The sequence below is a fragment of the Equus quagga genome, chromosome 3 (assembly GCF_021613505.1).
Source record: "Equus quagga isolate Etosha38 chromosome 3, UCLA_HA_Equagga_1.0, whole genome shotgun sequence".
In the NCBI taxonomy this organism is placed as follows: domain Eukaryota; kingdom Metazoa; phylum Chordata; class Mammalia; order Perissodactyla; family Equidae; genus Equus; species Equus quagga.
In genome coordinates this window covers 44,605,144-44,621,432 of record NC_060269.1, presented here as the reverse complement: position 1 = coordinate 44,621,432, position 16,289 = coordinate 44,605,144, and the positions used below count along the sequence as shown (strand labels likewise).

The following is a 16,289-nucleotide window of genomic DNA, read 5'->3' as shown; positions in this document are numbered from 1 at the left end:
TTATTATTTTAATTGGCATAGTATTTGGAAGACATACATTTAAAATTATATTTATCTTATAGCTAAGAAGACAATTGGATCCAAGCAGCCTCAAGTCATTTAGTAACGTAAAAGGAAATAAAAAGGAGGGAGATAATATTAAAAATGAAGTTCTTTAGTTATAGTTCAGGTTTCTTTCTCTTTTTTCTCTCAATTGTACGTCAATGACTGTGGCATATTTTCCACAATCTAAAGGACTTTCCACATGCCCTGGCCTAAATTGCAAGGCGAAAAGTAGAAAGAGTTTTCTTTTGGACAAAACTGGAATGCAGGTGATTAGATTGATTAAGTGAATACTATTAAAATTATTGAGATCACTGTAACCAAATTCAAGAGTGGTTAGAGAAGGTGATGGTTTCCTGCACTAAGGACCAGAGATAAGACTCTGCAAGAAGGCAAACATGCAAGGTGGTAAAATAAAAGTCTTTAACAAAAAGGAATTCAGTTATAGATTGAAAACCTCTCAGGTTATTTAAAAGGGCTTTAAAAAATTCCTGTGATGTGTCTAGACATTCCAGTCATAATTTCAGAGGCTTCTATTGTCCAGGCCTGTTAAGAATGAGGTAAGTGGGCTTTTTCAGATCTTTGTGATATAGTTGTTTTTTTTTTCAAGAGCATCATTCTGGTTTTTGAGTTATAAGCAAAGCTGCTCAGCATCATCTCTCAGTGACATTGGCGGAAGTGAGAGCTTGGAAATGATATCATTGGTTTTAAGCTTAAAGTGTCATTTAATGTACCACATCATGATCTTCCCTGTTTAAGATGATTTCACTCGGGCTCATCATTTTTTATACAGTTTAGCAATGAAATTTCTAAACTATCAAGAGTGAGACGAAAGCAATTAGAGTGACAGATTTTTGAAAAATCACCTATGCACATGCAATTGAAGAAATGACATTTGCTTAAATACACTTTTTGAAGTTATATGTGAGTAAATGATCCGATGCCAAGAGCACCATTGTTTCTATCAGAAAAGAAAAAAACCTCTTGCTTCTTTTTTCTTTCTTTGGAGATTATAGTGAGTGGTGTGAACCATACAATTTCACTTTTAAATCTGCGACTTCTAAAAATTCTTTTCCTTCCTACATCATAAAGTGGCCTCAGAAAATCAGACAGTTGTTATTACAAATAGAGAGCAGCTCTACTCAGACATTGAATAGACAATTATAAATGTCTGGATTCTTTCCTTTTTTGTGGTAGCTGCTTTTAGATGTGGGATAAAACCACATTAACCAGAAGGACGTGATTATTGGCCTATTCCTGCCACATCTATAAAGTGTCTTGTTTAAAATAATTTTTCTTTCATCGTCTAACAATGACTTTCCGTTTTATGAGACTTCTATCAGGAAGCATCATTGAGGTATAAAAACATTAAAACTTCAAAAGACAAAGGGACCATAAAATATCATCTAATCAAACTCTCACATTTGACAGGTGAGAGGATGAAGCTGTGGAAGAGTAAATGACTGATCAAGGGCGCACACTCAGTCAATAGCAGGCTAAAAGCATGTTTGTTTTTCGGATTTCGTAGATGGCCGCCCATGTCCTGTCATTCTCTGGGACTCGTCTTTATCTCCAACAAGTAATGAGACCCACTCTTCTATTAAGCTCACCTGGGGAACTTATCAGCAGTTACTGAAACAGAAGTGCTGGCAGAATGGCCGAGTACCCAAACCCGAATGGGGTTGTACTGAAATACATCATCATGAGTGGTCCAAGATGGCACTCTTTGATTTTTTGTTACAGGTAAGTTTACCAAATCAAGTAAGTGATTATCTAAGACTGACAATGAATTATATAAGTCTGACCCTAAGGAATTTTCTGTACCTTGAGTTTTTGTGAAGCCAGAGTTTAAGTTCTATAATGCTGTATTTGGCAAATATGGTACCACATTACAAAATTTTATATCCTTTTGGGAAATATTCAGAAATATCCCTCAGCCTTTTTATCAATTTCAGAAGAAGCGATTCTTCAGTGCTTTAATCCCACTCATCATAGATACAATTTATTGAGATAACCCATCAACAACTCTTCAAGGTGGATAGTCTTACCCCATTTGGGAGGTGAGTAAATTGAAGTTTGGTGAGGTTAAGGATCTCACCCAAATTCTTACAACTACTAAAAGCTGGAACTAGGATTCCCTGGGATCTATTGATGGTTAGAGTTTGTCTTCCTTCTGATCATTCCACACTGTGTTTCAATGGTCACTTGGCCGTATAGCTTACAGACACCATTCCCCTTGTTTTATTTCCAGTATTTTTTTGGAAATATTTCCTTAAGATTAGATATTTGGGAATAATAAATGTAGACCATCTACATAATTGAGTGACTTGACATTTTATAGGTTTCTTGTAACTCTTAGCTCCTTTTGATAAAGATCTCATGACTCTCTTCAGCCTCTCATTCTGATTACTGCCTTCCCCTTCCTCCATTTTAGAAAAACTGGTCTTCTGTTGTTGTTGTATTGTTAATTAGTATTTTGTGGAAATTTGGGACTATCTTAGGACATTCGCAAAACATTCTCCTCTTGCTAATTCTTTTTTTGTATGTGACATTTCAAGAAGGAACTAGAGAGGAACAAAAATGTAGAAAGAAAACTAGCTTAGTCTAGAGTCACAGTCTAGGAATTAGGAACTTTTAAGAAGGACAGAATGATTTATGATGTCAGTGCTGCAGAGCCACCAGTGAGAACTGAGCTGGAGAGCAGGCCATTTGGTTTGGCAAGAAGGCAGTAAAGAGTCACCAAATACTATTGAAGAGTCCAGCTATGAGGCTCAGGCTTCTTTTAAGCGTTGCATATGTATTATCTCATTATTCCATTAATTAACATACTAACTCTGTGACGTAAGCACCTTCTCCGCATTTTACAGGTAGGGAAACTGAGGCATAAAGAGGCTATTATCAAGAACTGTGAAAGTTCTGAGATCTTACTCTTCTTTCAAGGTAGCAAGTTAGCCAGCCACATGTTCATAGATACTAGCAGAATGAAAGACTCCTGGGTCAGAGACAAGTGACTTCATTACTCACGGTACAGCAGGTAGCATGAGCTTCATATTCCTTAGCTTTTCAAGTTCCATTTCAATTCATTTCAATTTCTATTTCAATATACAAAGTGGCCCTGGAGAATGCTACATATAGTGGGTTTGTGTCACTGCCGAGGAACTCCAAGCTTGGGAAATCCCCAATCTGATAAGAGACTGCTAGCAAACCTGCCCAACATTTGCCCCAGAAGAAGACATTATCTTTATTATCTTGGTCAGGAAACAAAGCTGCCTTCCACCCTAGAGGGAGACACTGTTTGTATCTTCCAAGGCTCTTTGTTATACTAAGGTCCTTGAAGAGATAGCACAGAACAAAACCTGATATAAGATGTGCAGAAATGCCTTGGAGAATTGTCTCTACCTAACTTGTTTGGTGTTATATAGCTAATAAGTTCCAAAATAGAGATTTCAGCATGTTTGGCTAACTCTGGATTCCATATTTTTAATCATTATTGAATAACAACTACCAAGTTATCCTTAGGTTAATGAAAGAAGTTGGTGTCATAAAATGTATTAGCAATAAAGTAGAGAATGGATAAAGATTTCTAGGGTTAAGTAGTAAAGGTACTCACTATGAGGCCAGATGTTTGGGGAGTGGTCAGCATGGATGTTGAAGTTCCTGAGGATGATGACTAGTGAGAAGATGGGGAGCAAGCATGAACCTGGTAGTGAAGTCTATGAGAAAGATATGACCTTGAGTTTTTTAGCCGATGAACATAAGAGCTAACCTATAACTGAGAGGGCAAACCCTTTCAGAAATTGTCTCTAGTGATATTTGTTTTAATTATGGAATCTTCAACTAAATCTCAACCTACCCTCTGTCTTTATCATTCCCCTTTGTATTGAGGGGAGCTACAACTATCATTCAATCAGTGAAGATGTATTTATGCAATATCTGTGCATTATACTATAGAAAAAAAACATGGGGGTAGCAAAGTAGTATAAGGTAGTTGTCTCCACTGCCCACCCCAAGTTTGTTTTTTTTAAAATTATATTTATGTATTTATTTTGAAGAAGATTAGCCCTGAACTAACATCTGTGCCCATCCTCCTCAATTTTCTATGTGGAACACCTGCCACAGAATGGCTTGGTAAGTGATGTGTAGGTCCGTGCCTGGGATCCGAACTGGTGAACCCTGGGCCACCAAAGCAGAGACCATGAACTTAACTGCTATGCCACTGGGCCAGCCCAAGTTTGGTTTTTTAAAAAATTTATTTAGTTAGGAAAATATAGCGCATGAAACAAAAAGATAGATCCATGTAAGAATGGCTGGCTGAAGTAATTTAAGTTCTTACTGTTATGAGGTCAAAAGAGGGAGAGCACTTTGCCATCAAGTAGATAGTGAAGGAGGAAGAGTTTGAGTAGGATTGTAGGCTGTAAATGATAGAGCGGATAGGGAAAAGCGTGAGGAAGAATACGGGGCTGTCAATCTTCATATGATATTTAGGGCATCCTAAATATACCATTTGTCTGAAGCACAGTTATTTAGGGGGGTAGTGATACTTCGTGCTATTGTTGAGAGGTACAATAGAACACGGAGGAAGAGAGCTGTTTTCACAAGATGTGTGTTCACTTTGTAACTTCTCTCTGTTCGTTACCCTGGCTGAGCAAGAGCAAATTCCAGCCGAGCCACCCTCTCCTTCTAAGTGCAACAGCAGCTTTTATCATCATTGCATCCATTGTCTGTGGTCTTGAGGACCAATCTGGGCACATGAAATCACTATTATAAATTTTCAACAAAGATAATATTTCAAATCGTTAAACTAAAACTGTAACAGTCATGTAACACTTGCTATCTGCCTGGCACTGTTCTAAGCACTTGATACTAAGCACTAAGATAAGTTATTTAATCCTCATGTCAACCATATGAAGGAGATATTCTTATTTCCATTTAGAGATGAGGAGATCAAGGCAACGAGAAATTAAGTAACTTGACCAGGATCACATAGCTGGAATGCAATAGAACTGGAGTCAAACTCAGGAGTTCTGGCTTAAGAGACTTCTGAGCAATGCTTCCTCCTATTCATTTTATGAGAGAATGGCACCATCATCATCCAATTTTCTAAGTCAAAAATTTGCGAATCATCTAGGTGCTTTGTGATACTTACCCTCCCATCCATACAGTGACAAAATCCTTGTTATCTCCCCGACCCATCTTCTTTAAGGTATAGCTTGTGCTCCTATCTTAGTTCAGGCTTTGTCATTTATTACCTGGATGACTCCCTCCAATCCACTCAAACTGTATGAGCCAAGATCACCTTTGGCTTGAGATATTGTGCATCAGTCTGCTGCTTACCTCTGCAGGAACTGATTCTAGGGGAGGTCGGTTCTATTTGTGGTCTACTCTCTTGTTCCTTCTGCCTGGGGAAGGGTTGAGGGGTTTCTCGTTCTTGATAATCCATGAGGGTGAGATCTCCGCAAGACTTTACTGGAACCTGTCTAAGTTATGACTCCAAGATTAGAGTTCCTCATTTTGGCTCTGGCTAAAGCACTGAATGTAAAAGTCAGAAATTAATCTGATTGTTAAGAGTCAATCTGGTTAGTATTTACCAAAGTATATCAATTGTATATACGAGGATGGTGTCTTGAGAATGGAGTACCCTTTTCAGTCATCCAACACTTATTTACCTTCCATAGTGTAGTAGACAAAAGGCTAATTTCCCGTAGATGTTGCAGCATTTTACAATTTCAAGGTATGAAAGTGCCTATTTCCCTCTCTCTTGCCAACTTTTGGAAGTGGAAAACTAATTAATGTTTTTGCTGATTTTATGGAGAGTAACGGGGTTTTGTTTATATTTCCAGTTCTTTCATTATGAGTGAGCTTAAGGATATCATATTTTCAATTATTGATTATTTGTGTTTTATTTTCGGTGAATTGCCTGTTCAAATCATTGCCCCTTTTTATTGCATTTTGTATCCTTTTCCTTATTCTTATGTCAAAAACATTTTGTATATCATGAAAATTAGCCTTTATCAATCCTATATGTCTCAAATATTTTTTCTTACTTTGTTGTTATTCTTTTGATTTTGCTCTTAGTAGATTTTACTATAGAGAAATTTTGTGGTTTTTTTATAAGATCATATCTTTTTTGTGTGTATGTGAGGAAGATTGTTGCGGAGCAAACATCTGTTGCCAATCTTCCTCTTTGTGCTTGAGGAAGATTGTAACTGAGCTAACATCTGTGCCAATCTTCCTCTATTTTGTGTGGGATGCTGCCATAGCGTGGCTTGAGGAACAGTGTTAGGTCTGTGCCCAGCACCTGAACCTGCAAACCCCGGGCCACTGAAGCAGAGCCTGCAAACTTAACCACTATGCCTCCTGGCCAGACCCCTTTTTATAAGATCATATCTTTTTTTTAAAGATTGGCACCTGAGCTAACATCTTTTACCAATCCTTTTCTTCTTCTTCTTCTCCCCAAAGTCCCCCCAGTACATAGTTGTATATTCCAGTAGTAGGTCCTTCTAGTTGTGGCATGTGGGATGCTGCCTCAGCATGGCCTGATGAGTGGTGCCATCTCCAAGCCCGGAATCCGAACCAGCGAAACCCTGGGCTGCTGAAATGGAGTGCACAAACTTAACCACTCAGCCCTGGGGCCGGCCCCTATAAGATCAGATATCAATGGATCTTTTTACTTGCTATATTTAACATCATACAATGTTTATAGAGAGATGTTTATTGAAAATGTTTATTGGACAAATAAATGAACAAACAGGCTATTTTTCATGAGTACCATATTAAATAATCTTTTATACAATAATCCTTTTCATCATTTATACTGAAATTTTTATTTTAAAGTCGAATATATGCCTTATTTGCAATGGTGTTTGGGAATGTCTTGGAATGTATTGGATGGATTTTGTGCACAATCTTAGAAAAGTTGTGCCTGAAGCGAGCTAAAATCACTTGCTCTATGATGCTACAGCAAGGGCAAGAGAATACAGAACCCAGTTGTTAATTTTCTGTACACAGCATTCTTTTTGTTCCACCCAATTAACAAATCTACATTCACAAAGACCATGCCATTTTACTGGGTCTGTAAAATGTGACAGAGGCACAAGTAACCTTTTATTCTTGAAGCGTGGGAGTATGAACTGCGTAGATAAAATTCACCTCCATTAGGATGACAAAGAGTAGTATTCTGGAGAGCATTTGAGTTTCCCAGATTTAGTCCAGTTTCTTTCAAAAGATTATATAAAATAGGAGGAGAAGATTTAGGATGTAGAAAACTTGCTTCTTGATCTCAGAGGTAGTCTGTGTGATGGTTAGGAGCTGAGATTCTGGAGCCAGCCTGCTAAATTTGAATCCCAACTGCCAATACTAATTTTTTGACATTGCAAAGTTCTTAACCTCCCTCTGCCTCAGTTTCCTCATCTGTAAAGTAGCAATAATAACATTGTTTATATAGAGGGCTCTTGAGAGGATTCAATACTTTTATACACTTAAAGGATTTAGAATAAAGCCTAGTATGTACTTAGTATTACATATTAATTAAGAAATTAATCATCCAGAAATAATAGTTGAGATAAGTATTAATATAAGAAGTAAAATATTTTATCATTTTTATTCATTAAACTGTAAGTCTTTTCCAAGTCATTTCATCTTTTCTACTCTTATGTGCTTTCATGTTTATATGATAGATCTTAGCCTATTGAGTTTTAATTGTTTTTGACTAGTCTGTCTTTTTTAATAAGCTTTGAATTTCTCAAGGGCGAGTCCCTGTCTTCTTTAACTTTGTAACCTTTCAATTAGCAGCAGAGTGTCTGAAAATGTCACAGTTACTGAGGGTATTGTTTTTTGATCAAAGAAAACTACCCAGTTATATTAAAATATGATATCCAAAGTGTCAAATTAAAAATGTTAAAAGTGAAAGAAATAAAATATGCTTGCAACAAACAAAGTTTTGTTAAAGGAAGACAATTAGAAGTTTAAAGGAAATGAAAAATCAACTGAATAGAAAATATTTAATATTTTTACTATTTAATGGAGTTTTCTCTGCACTTATATTTTCTAAGAATAACTTTTTGTTTGATGAGAAATTAAGGAGGACATGATGGAGACCAACAGAGAGATGTCTTGGGAGATATTTGCTTCCATCATGAACAAGATAAGTTACACATATTTTTTCCACTTGCATTTTATAGACTTTTTTTGAGATCTTCTCTATTCCAGACATTTAGAAGGTTTAGTGCTGGTGATAAAAAGATGGATGAGACCATCTCTCTGCCCTCAAGAGTTACACAATCTAGAGCCAGCCCTGATGGTCTGGTGGTTAGGGTTTGGCACTCTCACTGCTTCGGTGGCCTGGGTTTGTTTTCTAGTATTGGAACCATACCACTCGTTTATCAGTTGCTGTACTGTGGTGGTGGCTCACATAGAAGAACTAGAAGGACTTGCAACTAAGATATACGACTATGCACTGGGGCTTTGGGGAAAAACGAAAAAAGAAGGAAGATTGGGAACGGATGTTAGCTGAGGGAATATCTTTCCCTGCCAAAAAAACAAGAGTTACACAATCTTGTAGAAGAGACAGATAATCATATCAGAATACTTCAGGTGTCATAATTGAGTTAAGTTAAAATCCTATAGAAACAAATAAGATGCTATTAGTGCTGGTGGAATTGGAGGTAAGAATGTGGCCAGAGAATGTGACGTTTAGTCTAGAAACTGAGGAACCTGCAGAAATCAGGTGAGTACAAGAGCCAGGAAGAGAGCTTCAGAGAGAGGAATTCTATCCAAGGGCTGAAAGTGTGAAGAAGTTCAGAGTGGGAAAAATGATGCTTATGGACACTTCCTGTTCCACTGAGGTAGTTTTCTCCCAGATGGCTGTGAGTAATGAACTTAATGTTCATAAATTCAACAAGCAGCAACAATCTGAATTGGTAAGCCTTGTCTCCTGGAGTAGTCTCTCTTCAGTTAACTTTCCTAACTCTTACCTGGCTTCTAATGATCTAGTTCTTGAATATAGTGAATTTGATTAACAAATGTTAATCTTTGGCCTATTATCTCCTATTTTTCAATCTGTGCATCATTTTTTCCACTCAATGATGTGATATTAGTAAAAGTAAAAATTCCAACCAACTATCATCTAAATAAGAGGAAATACTACTTTTCACTAAAAGAATATTTGTTTCTGGAGGAATAGTCTATCTGCTAGGCAAAGAAAGATTCTAACTGTGCCTCCATGATAGATTATAGGGGCCTTCCAAGCCTCCCCTCCTTTATTCCTGCTCCTCAGTGATCAAGGGTCTCGCCTCCAACTTTTAGAGGTCACTGAGGAAAAACACAGGCAGGTGCTCTCACAGCAAGAGGCATAGCAATCCAGAGGACCGGATACTGGGATTTCAAATAGTTTGGGTCAGTTTTATTGTTTTGAAGGATTAGCATACTGCCAATCAAAATAGCCTCCAGCCATGTATTTATTGGTAAGTCCAAGAAAGCAAATGGCTTAGTTTCTTGTTCATTTGCTAGCAAACAACGAGTGATGATGTCAGATACTGTCTTGGCTTCAAGTAGCAAAGAAAGTCTAGGATTAGCTTTGAAAGTATTGGTTGGCATGCTGAATTATCTGGGATCTAGGGAGCAAAGATCGCCAAGAATCAGAGGGTTTAGAGAACAATATATTCCTACCTTTTATTGTTTGTTGAAAAATCTTCACAATTTCTTTTTATGGTGAGAATCATAGTGGTTCACTTGATTACAGAGAGTCACTTACTAAGGTAAAGGACACGGGGACTGTCATGTGACATGCTAGGCATTAAAAATAACAAACTCCTAACTTCACAGTTATGACCATACTAAGCACTGAAATGTATTGTAGTTACTACGGAATTTTAATTGTATAAAACTAAGTTTGCCCTTTGTTATAAATGAAGTTCAGAAGTCTGACTGACAGTTTCAATTCTACATATGTTCATACTTTGTCACTAGGGGAAATTATTTTCGTTATTAATGATGCCACAATATGGGGCTTACCTTAAGGCCTCAGAAGATTTTCCAAATTATCTTGTGACACTACCGTGTTCTTCTTCTGAGTACTGCTTGCAACACATGACAAACTGACCAGAAAACTGGGTATTTATTGGGCACCTACAATGTCTTTATTGCTTTGTGTGTTTAGATGTGTCTTTACACATCTAACAAAAAGACAGGGGAACTGATGTAAAAGAAACATACGGATTGACTTCTGATATGAAAGAACACAGAGATTTTTGCAGAGAAAATGATATAAATGAAATGGATAAACCATGCCATGAAAGTATTTTTATTAAAGAAGGATTTGGGCTATCTTGATATTTCCAAGAAGACTTGGCTTCTATTTTTTATTCAGTTATTTTATTATAAAACTTTAATATGGCTCTTTATTTTTGTCATCACGATTGATGAGAGAGAGCAAAGGACATCAGATTTATGCATAGGTAGCTAAATAATAATTTACTTTAAATAGCTAGCAAGTTGTCATTTCAGCCTTTCAGACTTGATGTCTAGAAGTAAATTTGTCGCATCACCCCCTGACAATTTGCCCTCTTGACTTACCTATTTCTGTTCATGACATTACTATTTTTAAAATCAGCCAGGTTTGAAATTTTCGAATCTTCCTTTGCTTAGTGCCTCATATTTGACTAGCACTAAACTCAGTAGCACTGACAATTCTCCACAATCACTCCAGGCATGTTTTCCTTTTCATTCCTATTAACGCTACACTAATCAGACTCTTATCAATATCCATCAAGATGTCATGTGACACTCCGAACTGGTTTTCTTGTCTTTAGTCTTCTCCAACTGCAGTTTATTGTGCAAATCATTGCTGAATGTATCTTTCCTGCTTCCCTTTTAATTGTGTTACTTCTTGCAGAAAAACTCTGAAGACTTCTATTTGATTGGAAAATGAATTTTAATTCCTTTTATTTTTTTTTCCTGCCGAATTGCTCTGGCCAGCACCTCCAGTACTATGTTGAATAGGAGTGGTGAAAGTGGGCACCCTTGTCTTGTTCCTGTCCTCAGAGGGATGGCTTTCAGCTTTTGTCCATTGAGTATGATGTTGGCTGTGGGTCTATCATATATGGCCTTTATTATGTTGAGGTACTTTCCTTCTATACCCATTTTACTGAGGGTTTTTATCATAAATGGGTGTTGGATCTTGTCGAATGCTTTCTCTGCGTCCATTGAGATGATCATGTGGTTTTTGTTTTTCATTTTGTTGATGTAGTGTATCACGTTGATTGACTTGCGGATGTTGAACCATCCCTGTGTCCCTGGTATAAATCCCACTTGATCATGGTGTATAATCTTTTTGATGTATTGCTGTAATCGGTTTGCCAAAATTTTGTTGAGGATTTTTGCATCTATGTTCATCAGTGATATCGGCCTGTAGTTCTCCTTCTTTGTGTTGTCCTTGTCAGGTTTGGGGATCAGAGTGATGTTGGCTTCATAGAATGTGTTAGGGAGTTCTCCATCTTTCTCAATTTTCTGGAACAGTTTGAGGAGAATAGGTATTAAGTCTTCTTTGAATGTTTGGTAGAATTCTCCAGAGAAGCCGTCTGGTCCTGGACTCTTGTTTTTGGGGAGGTTTTTGATTACCGTTTCTATTTCCTTACTTGTGATTGGTCTATTCAGATTCTCCATTTCTTCCTGATTCAGTTTGGGGAGATTGTAGGAGTCTAGGAATTTGTCCATTTCTTCCAAGTTGTTCAATTTGTTGGCATATAGTTTTTCATAGTATTCTCTTATGATCTCTTGTATTTCATTGGTATCTGTTGTGATTTCTCCTCTGTCATTCCTGATTTTATTAATTTGCGCTTTCTCTCTTCTTTTCTTGGTGAGTCTGGCTAGGGGTTTGTCAATTTTGTTAATTCTTTCGAAGAACCAACTCTTTGTTTCATTGATCCTTTCTATTGTCTTTTTTGTTTCAATATCGTTTATTTCTGCTCTTATTTTTATTATTTCCCTCCTTCTACTGACTCTGGGCTTTGTTTGTTCTTCTTTTTCTAGTTCCGTTAGGTGTCGTTTGAGGTTGCTTACGTGAGCTTTTTCTTGTTTAGTGAGGTGAGCCTGTATTGCGATGAATTTCCCTCTTAGGACTGCTTTTGCTGCATCCCAAATGATTTGGTATGTCGTGTTCTCATTTTCATTTGTCTCCAGATAATATTTGATTTCTTCTTTAATTTCTTCAATGATCCATTGTTTGTTGAGAAGCGTGTTGTTTAGTCTCCACATTTTTGCACCTTTCTCTGCTTTTTTCTTGTAGTTGATTTCTAGTTTAATAGCGTTATGATCAGAAAAGATGCTTGATATTATTTCAACTCTCTTGTATTTATTGATGTTTGCTTTGGTTCCCAAAATATGGTCAATCCTTGAGAATGTTCCATGTGCACTTGAGAAGAATGTGTAACCTGCTGTTTTTGGATGAAGTGTTCTATATATATCTATTAAGTCCATCTGGTCTAATTTTTCATTTAATTCTATTATTTCCTTGTTGATTTTCTGTCTGGATGTTCTGTCCATTGGTGTTAATGGTGTGTTGAGGTCCCCTACTATTATTGTATTGTTGTTGATGTCTTCTTTTAGTTCTATTAAGAGTTGCTTTACAAATTTTGGTGCTCCTGTGTTGGGTGCGTATATATTTATAAGTGTTATGTCTTCTTGGTGGAGAGTCCCTTTTATCATTATATACTGTCCCTCTTTATCTTTCTTTATCTGTTTTGCTTTGAAATCTACCTTGTCTGATATTAGTATAGCGACACCTGCTTTCTTTTGTTCATTATTAGCTTGGAGTATTGTTCTCCATCCCTTCACTCTGAGTCTGTGTTTGTCTTTGGGGCTGAGGTGTGTTTCCTGGAGGCAGCATATTGTTGGATCTTGTTCTTTGATCCATCCTGCCACTCTGTGTCTTTTGATTGGGGAGTTCAATCCATTTACATTTAGAGTGATTATTGAGACGTGGGGGCCTACCACTCCCATTTTGTGTCTTGTTTTCCGGTTTTCTTCAGTTTCCTTTGTTTCTCGTCCCATGGTTTAATCTGTTCTGATGTAGAGCTGCTACTCTCTGTTGTTGTCCTTCTACTTATCTCCTCTGCTCTTGGTTTTGTAGCCCCTTTCCTTTTTTGGATTTTTCAGGAATGAGGGTTTTCCTGAGGATTTCCTGAAGAGGAGGTTTTGTGGCAATGAACTCCCTTAATTTTTGTTTATCTGGGAAAGTTTTTATTTCTCCATCGTATTTGAAGGATATTTTCGCTGGGTAGAGAATTCTCGGCTGTAGATTTTTGTCCTTCAGATTTTTGAATATATCATTCCACTCTCTTCTAGCCTGTAAAGTTTCTGCTGAGAAATCTGCTGATAGCCTGATGGGGGTTCCTTTGTAGGTTAGTTTCTTTTGCCTGGCTGTCCTTAATATTTTCTCCTTGTCGTTGACTTTTGCTAGCTTCACTACTATATGCCGTGGAGTTGGTCTTCTTGCATTGATAAAGTTTGGAGATCTATTGGCTTCTGTCACCTGAAGATCCATCTCCCTCACCAGATTTGGGAAGTTCTCAGCCATTATTTCTTTGTATAGGTTTTCTGCCCCTTTCTCCTTCTCTTCTCCCTCTGGTATACCTATAATCCTTACGTTGCATCTCCTAATTGTGTCTGATAATTCTCGGAGAGTTTCTTCATTTCTTTTAAGTCTTGCTTCTCTCTCCTCCTCTGCCTGCAACAATTCTATATTGCCATCTTCCAAATTGCTAATTCTTTCCTCCATATTATCGGCCCTACTGTTCAGAGCATCTAGATTTTTCTTAATCTCCTCTATTGTGTTCTTCATTTCCAATATTTCTGTTTGGTTCTTCTTTATCGTATCAAACTCTTTTGTGACATAGCTCCTGAACTCGTTGTGTTGTCGGTCAGAATTCTCTCTTAACTCATTGAGAATCTTAATGATGGCTGTTTTGAAGTCATCGTCATTTAGGTTATATATCTCATTTTCTTTGGGATTGTTTTCTGTGTATTTGTTGCTTTCTTTCTGTTTTGGAGATTTAATGTATTTTTTCATATTGCTTGATGTTGTTGATTTGTGCCTCCGCATGGAGATAGAGTTTAGTTGCTCCTTTCACTTGTTTCAGCTGCTGCGGTGGGAGGAGCAGCTGTTTATATTTCACCAACCAGGAACCCTGTCTGTAGTTGCTAACTGGGCCTGGGCCCCTCTTCATAGCCACAGTGGCCCTTTGGATTCCCTCCTCTGCCGTGGGGGCCGTCACAGGGGGGCTTCAGGCTGCAGATGCCTACTGTTGCAGCCCACCTAAATGTGCTCTCTCCTTGGGGTCTGCAACGGTGTTATGGGCTTTTCCAACGGCCAGGGGTGGGATCACTTATATTTGTCGCTCCGTTGCTGTCGGCACCCACCAAATCTCACTTGTCCTCTATGGGTCGCAGGAGAGCTATTGGCATCTTCTACAGTCTGTGGTTAGTACACCTAGCTATGCTGCTTTTGCCCTGGGGTCTTCCAGCCTTGTGGCTGGCGGCTGGGTGCCTTCTACTGGTGCTGTGCAGAGGCTTTCCCTAAGGCTGCTGTGAGCCTGTAGGGTTTCCCCCTAGGCTACTAAGCTGGGTCTCTGGAACTCTCTCCAGCCCCAGTCCTCTCTGAGATCTCCGGCAATCCCTAGCCTCACGGGGTGGGCAACGGCAGCTGGGGGTCGCCCCTCCCTCTGGGATTCTCTCCGGGCCTCTCCCGGAGCCGTGAATGCTCAGCATGGCCCCTCTGCTAACGGCAGACAGAGAGTTTTGTCTGCTGCCCGGGCAGAGCTCCGGCGCTTCCCCTCCGGGTCGCAGAACCGGCCTTTGAAAGTTCCCCCCGCCCCGGTCCTCTCCGAGATCTCTGGCAATCCCTAGCCCCACGGGGCGGGCAATGGCAGCTGGGGGTCGCCCCGCCCTCAGGGCTTCTCTCCGGGCCTCTGCCAGAGCCGTGAATGCTGGGCATGGCCCCTCTGCTAATGGCAGACAGAGAGTTTTGTCTGCTGCCTGGCGGAGCTCCGGCGCTTCCCCTCCGGGTCGCAGAACCGGCCTTTGAAAATTCCCCCGGCCCCGGTCCTCTCCGAGATCTCCGGCAATCCCTAGTCCCACGGGGCGGGCAACGGCAGCTGGGAGATCTCTGTGCCCTCCGTGTCTCTCTCTGGGACCCTCCGGGCGCCCCGAGCACCAGGCTGGGTCTCCCCGCCAATGGCGGGGAGAGACTCTCCCCGCGGGCTCAGGTGTGCAACTCCAAAGTTTCCCTCTGCGTTTAGGAGTAATTGCAGGGGGTTTAGGTAGGGTTCTGGTCACCTGTTTCCACCGTCGCTCCTCTGTTGTGTTCTCGCTCCTGCCCTAGATGTGTGTGGATCCTCTGGGGGCGTCCGTTGGAAGAAAGCCGCTTGCGGGTACTAGGCTGCCCGTCGGGGTCGGAGAGTTTTCACCTATTTCCACATCCTCCCGGAGGAAAGTCCATCCGCCTTCCGATGTATAGTCGCGTGGGTGTCTCAGACGTCCTGAGATGCTGTCTGGATATCCTTTGTCAAGCGATAAGTGTCCAAATAATTGTAGACTCGAAGGGCGAGAGACAAAGAGGACTACTCACGGCGCCATCTTGGCTCTTCTCTCAGAAAATGAATTTTAAATGACATAGTATATTAGAAAATTTATTGTGGAAAAGTTTAAACAGAACAGAAGTAGATAAAATATTATAATGAACCCTCATCCAAATATAATAATTAATCAACTCATGACCAGTCTTGTTTCATCTCTATTCCTATTTACTTCCTATGCCCATATTAATTTGAAGCAAATCTCAGACATCATATTCTTTCATCTATAAATATTTCAGTATGTATCACTAAAAGATAGAATACACAAGCACATAATCATTATCCCACCCAAAAGAAAAATTTGTAATAATTCCAGTCAAATATCCAGTCATTGGTCAAATTTTTAATTGTCTCACAAATGTCTGCCTATTTATCATGTATCTATCTGTCTGTCTGCCTGTCATTTTTGCATAGATGGGGGAAACTGCAGGGACTACCTCCTGTTGTATTTGTTAACTACAGAGCTCTCAGTCTACAGAATTCAGGAAGCTAGTTGAGATTTTATCCTCAGATTTTTTTCCCCAAGGTCTTCATTCTTTTCATTGAGACATTAAAAAAAAATGCCGAAGAACAGAGACTAACGTAACAAATATCTTGTTGTCACCTTCTAGAATTATC

At 39.1% G+C, this 16,289-nt stretch overlaps 1 protein-coding gene across 6 annotated transcripts in view; it reads left to right on the top strand.

Annotated features, from left to right (window-relative positions):
• The window catches only part of GASK1B (golgi associated kinase 1B), a 66,802-nt gene that overhangs the window by 33,305 nt on the left and 17,208 nt on the right, over positions 1-16,289 (top strand). For all 6 annotated transcript variants that reach the window (XM_046656630.1, XM_046656628.1, XM_046656629.1 and 3 more), the window contains one exon: positions 1,571-1,785. In XM_046656630.1, coding sequence (XP_046512586.1) covers positions 1,571-1,785 — 215 coding nt within the window. The remainder of the gene's footprint in view (positions 1-1,570; positions 1,786-16,289) is intronic.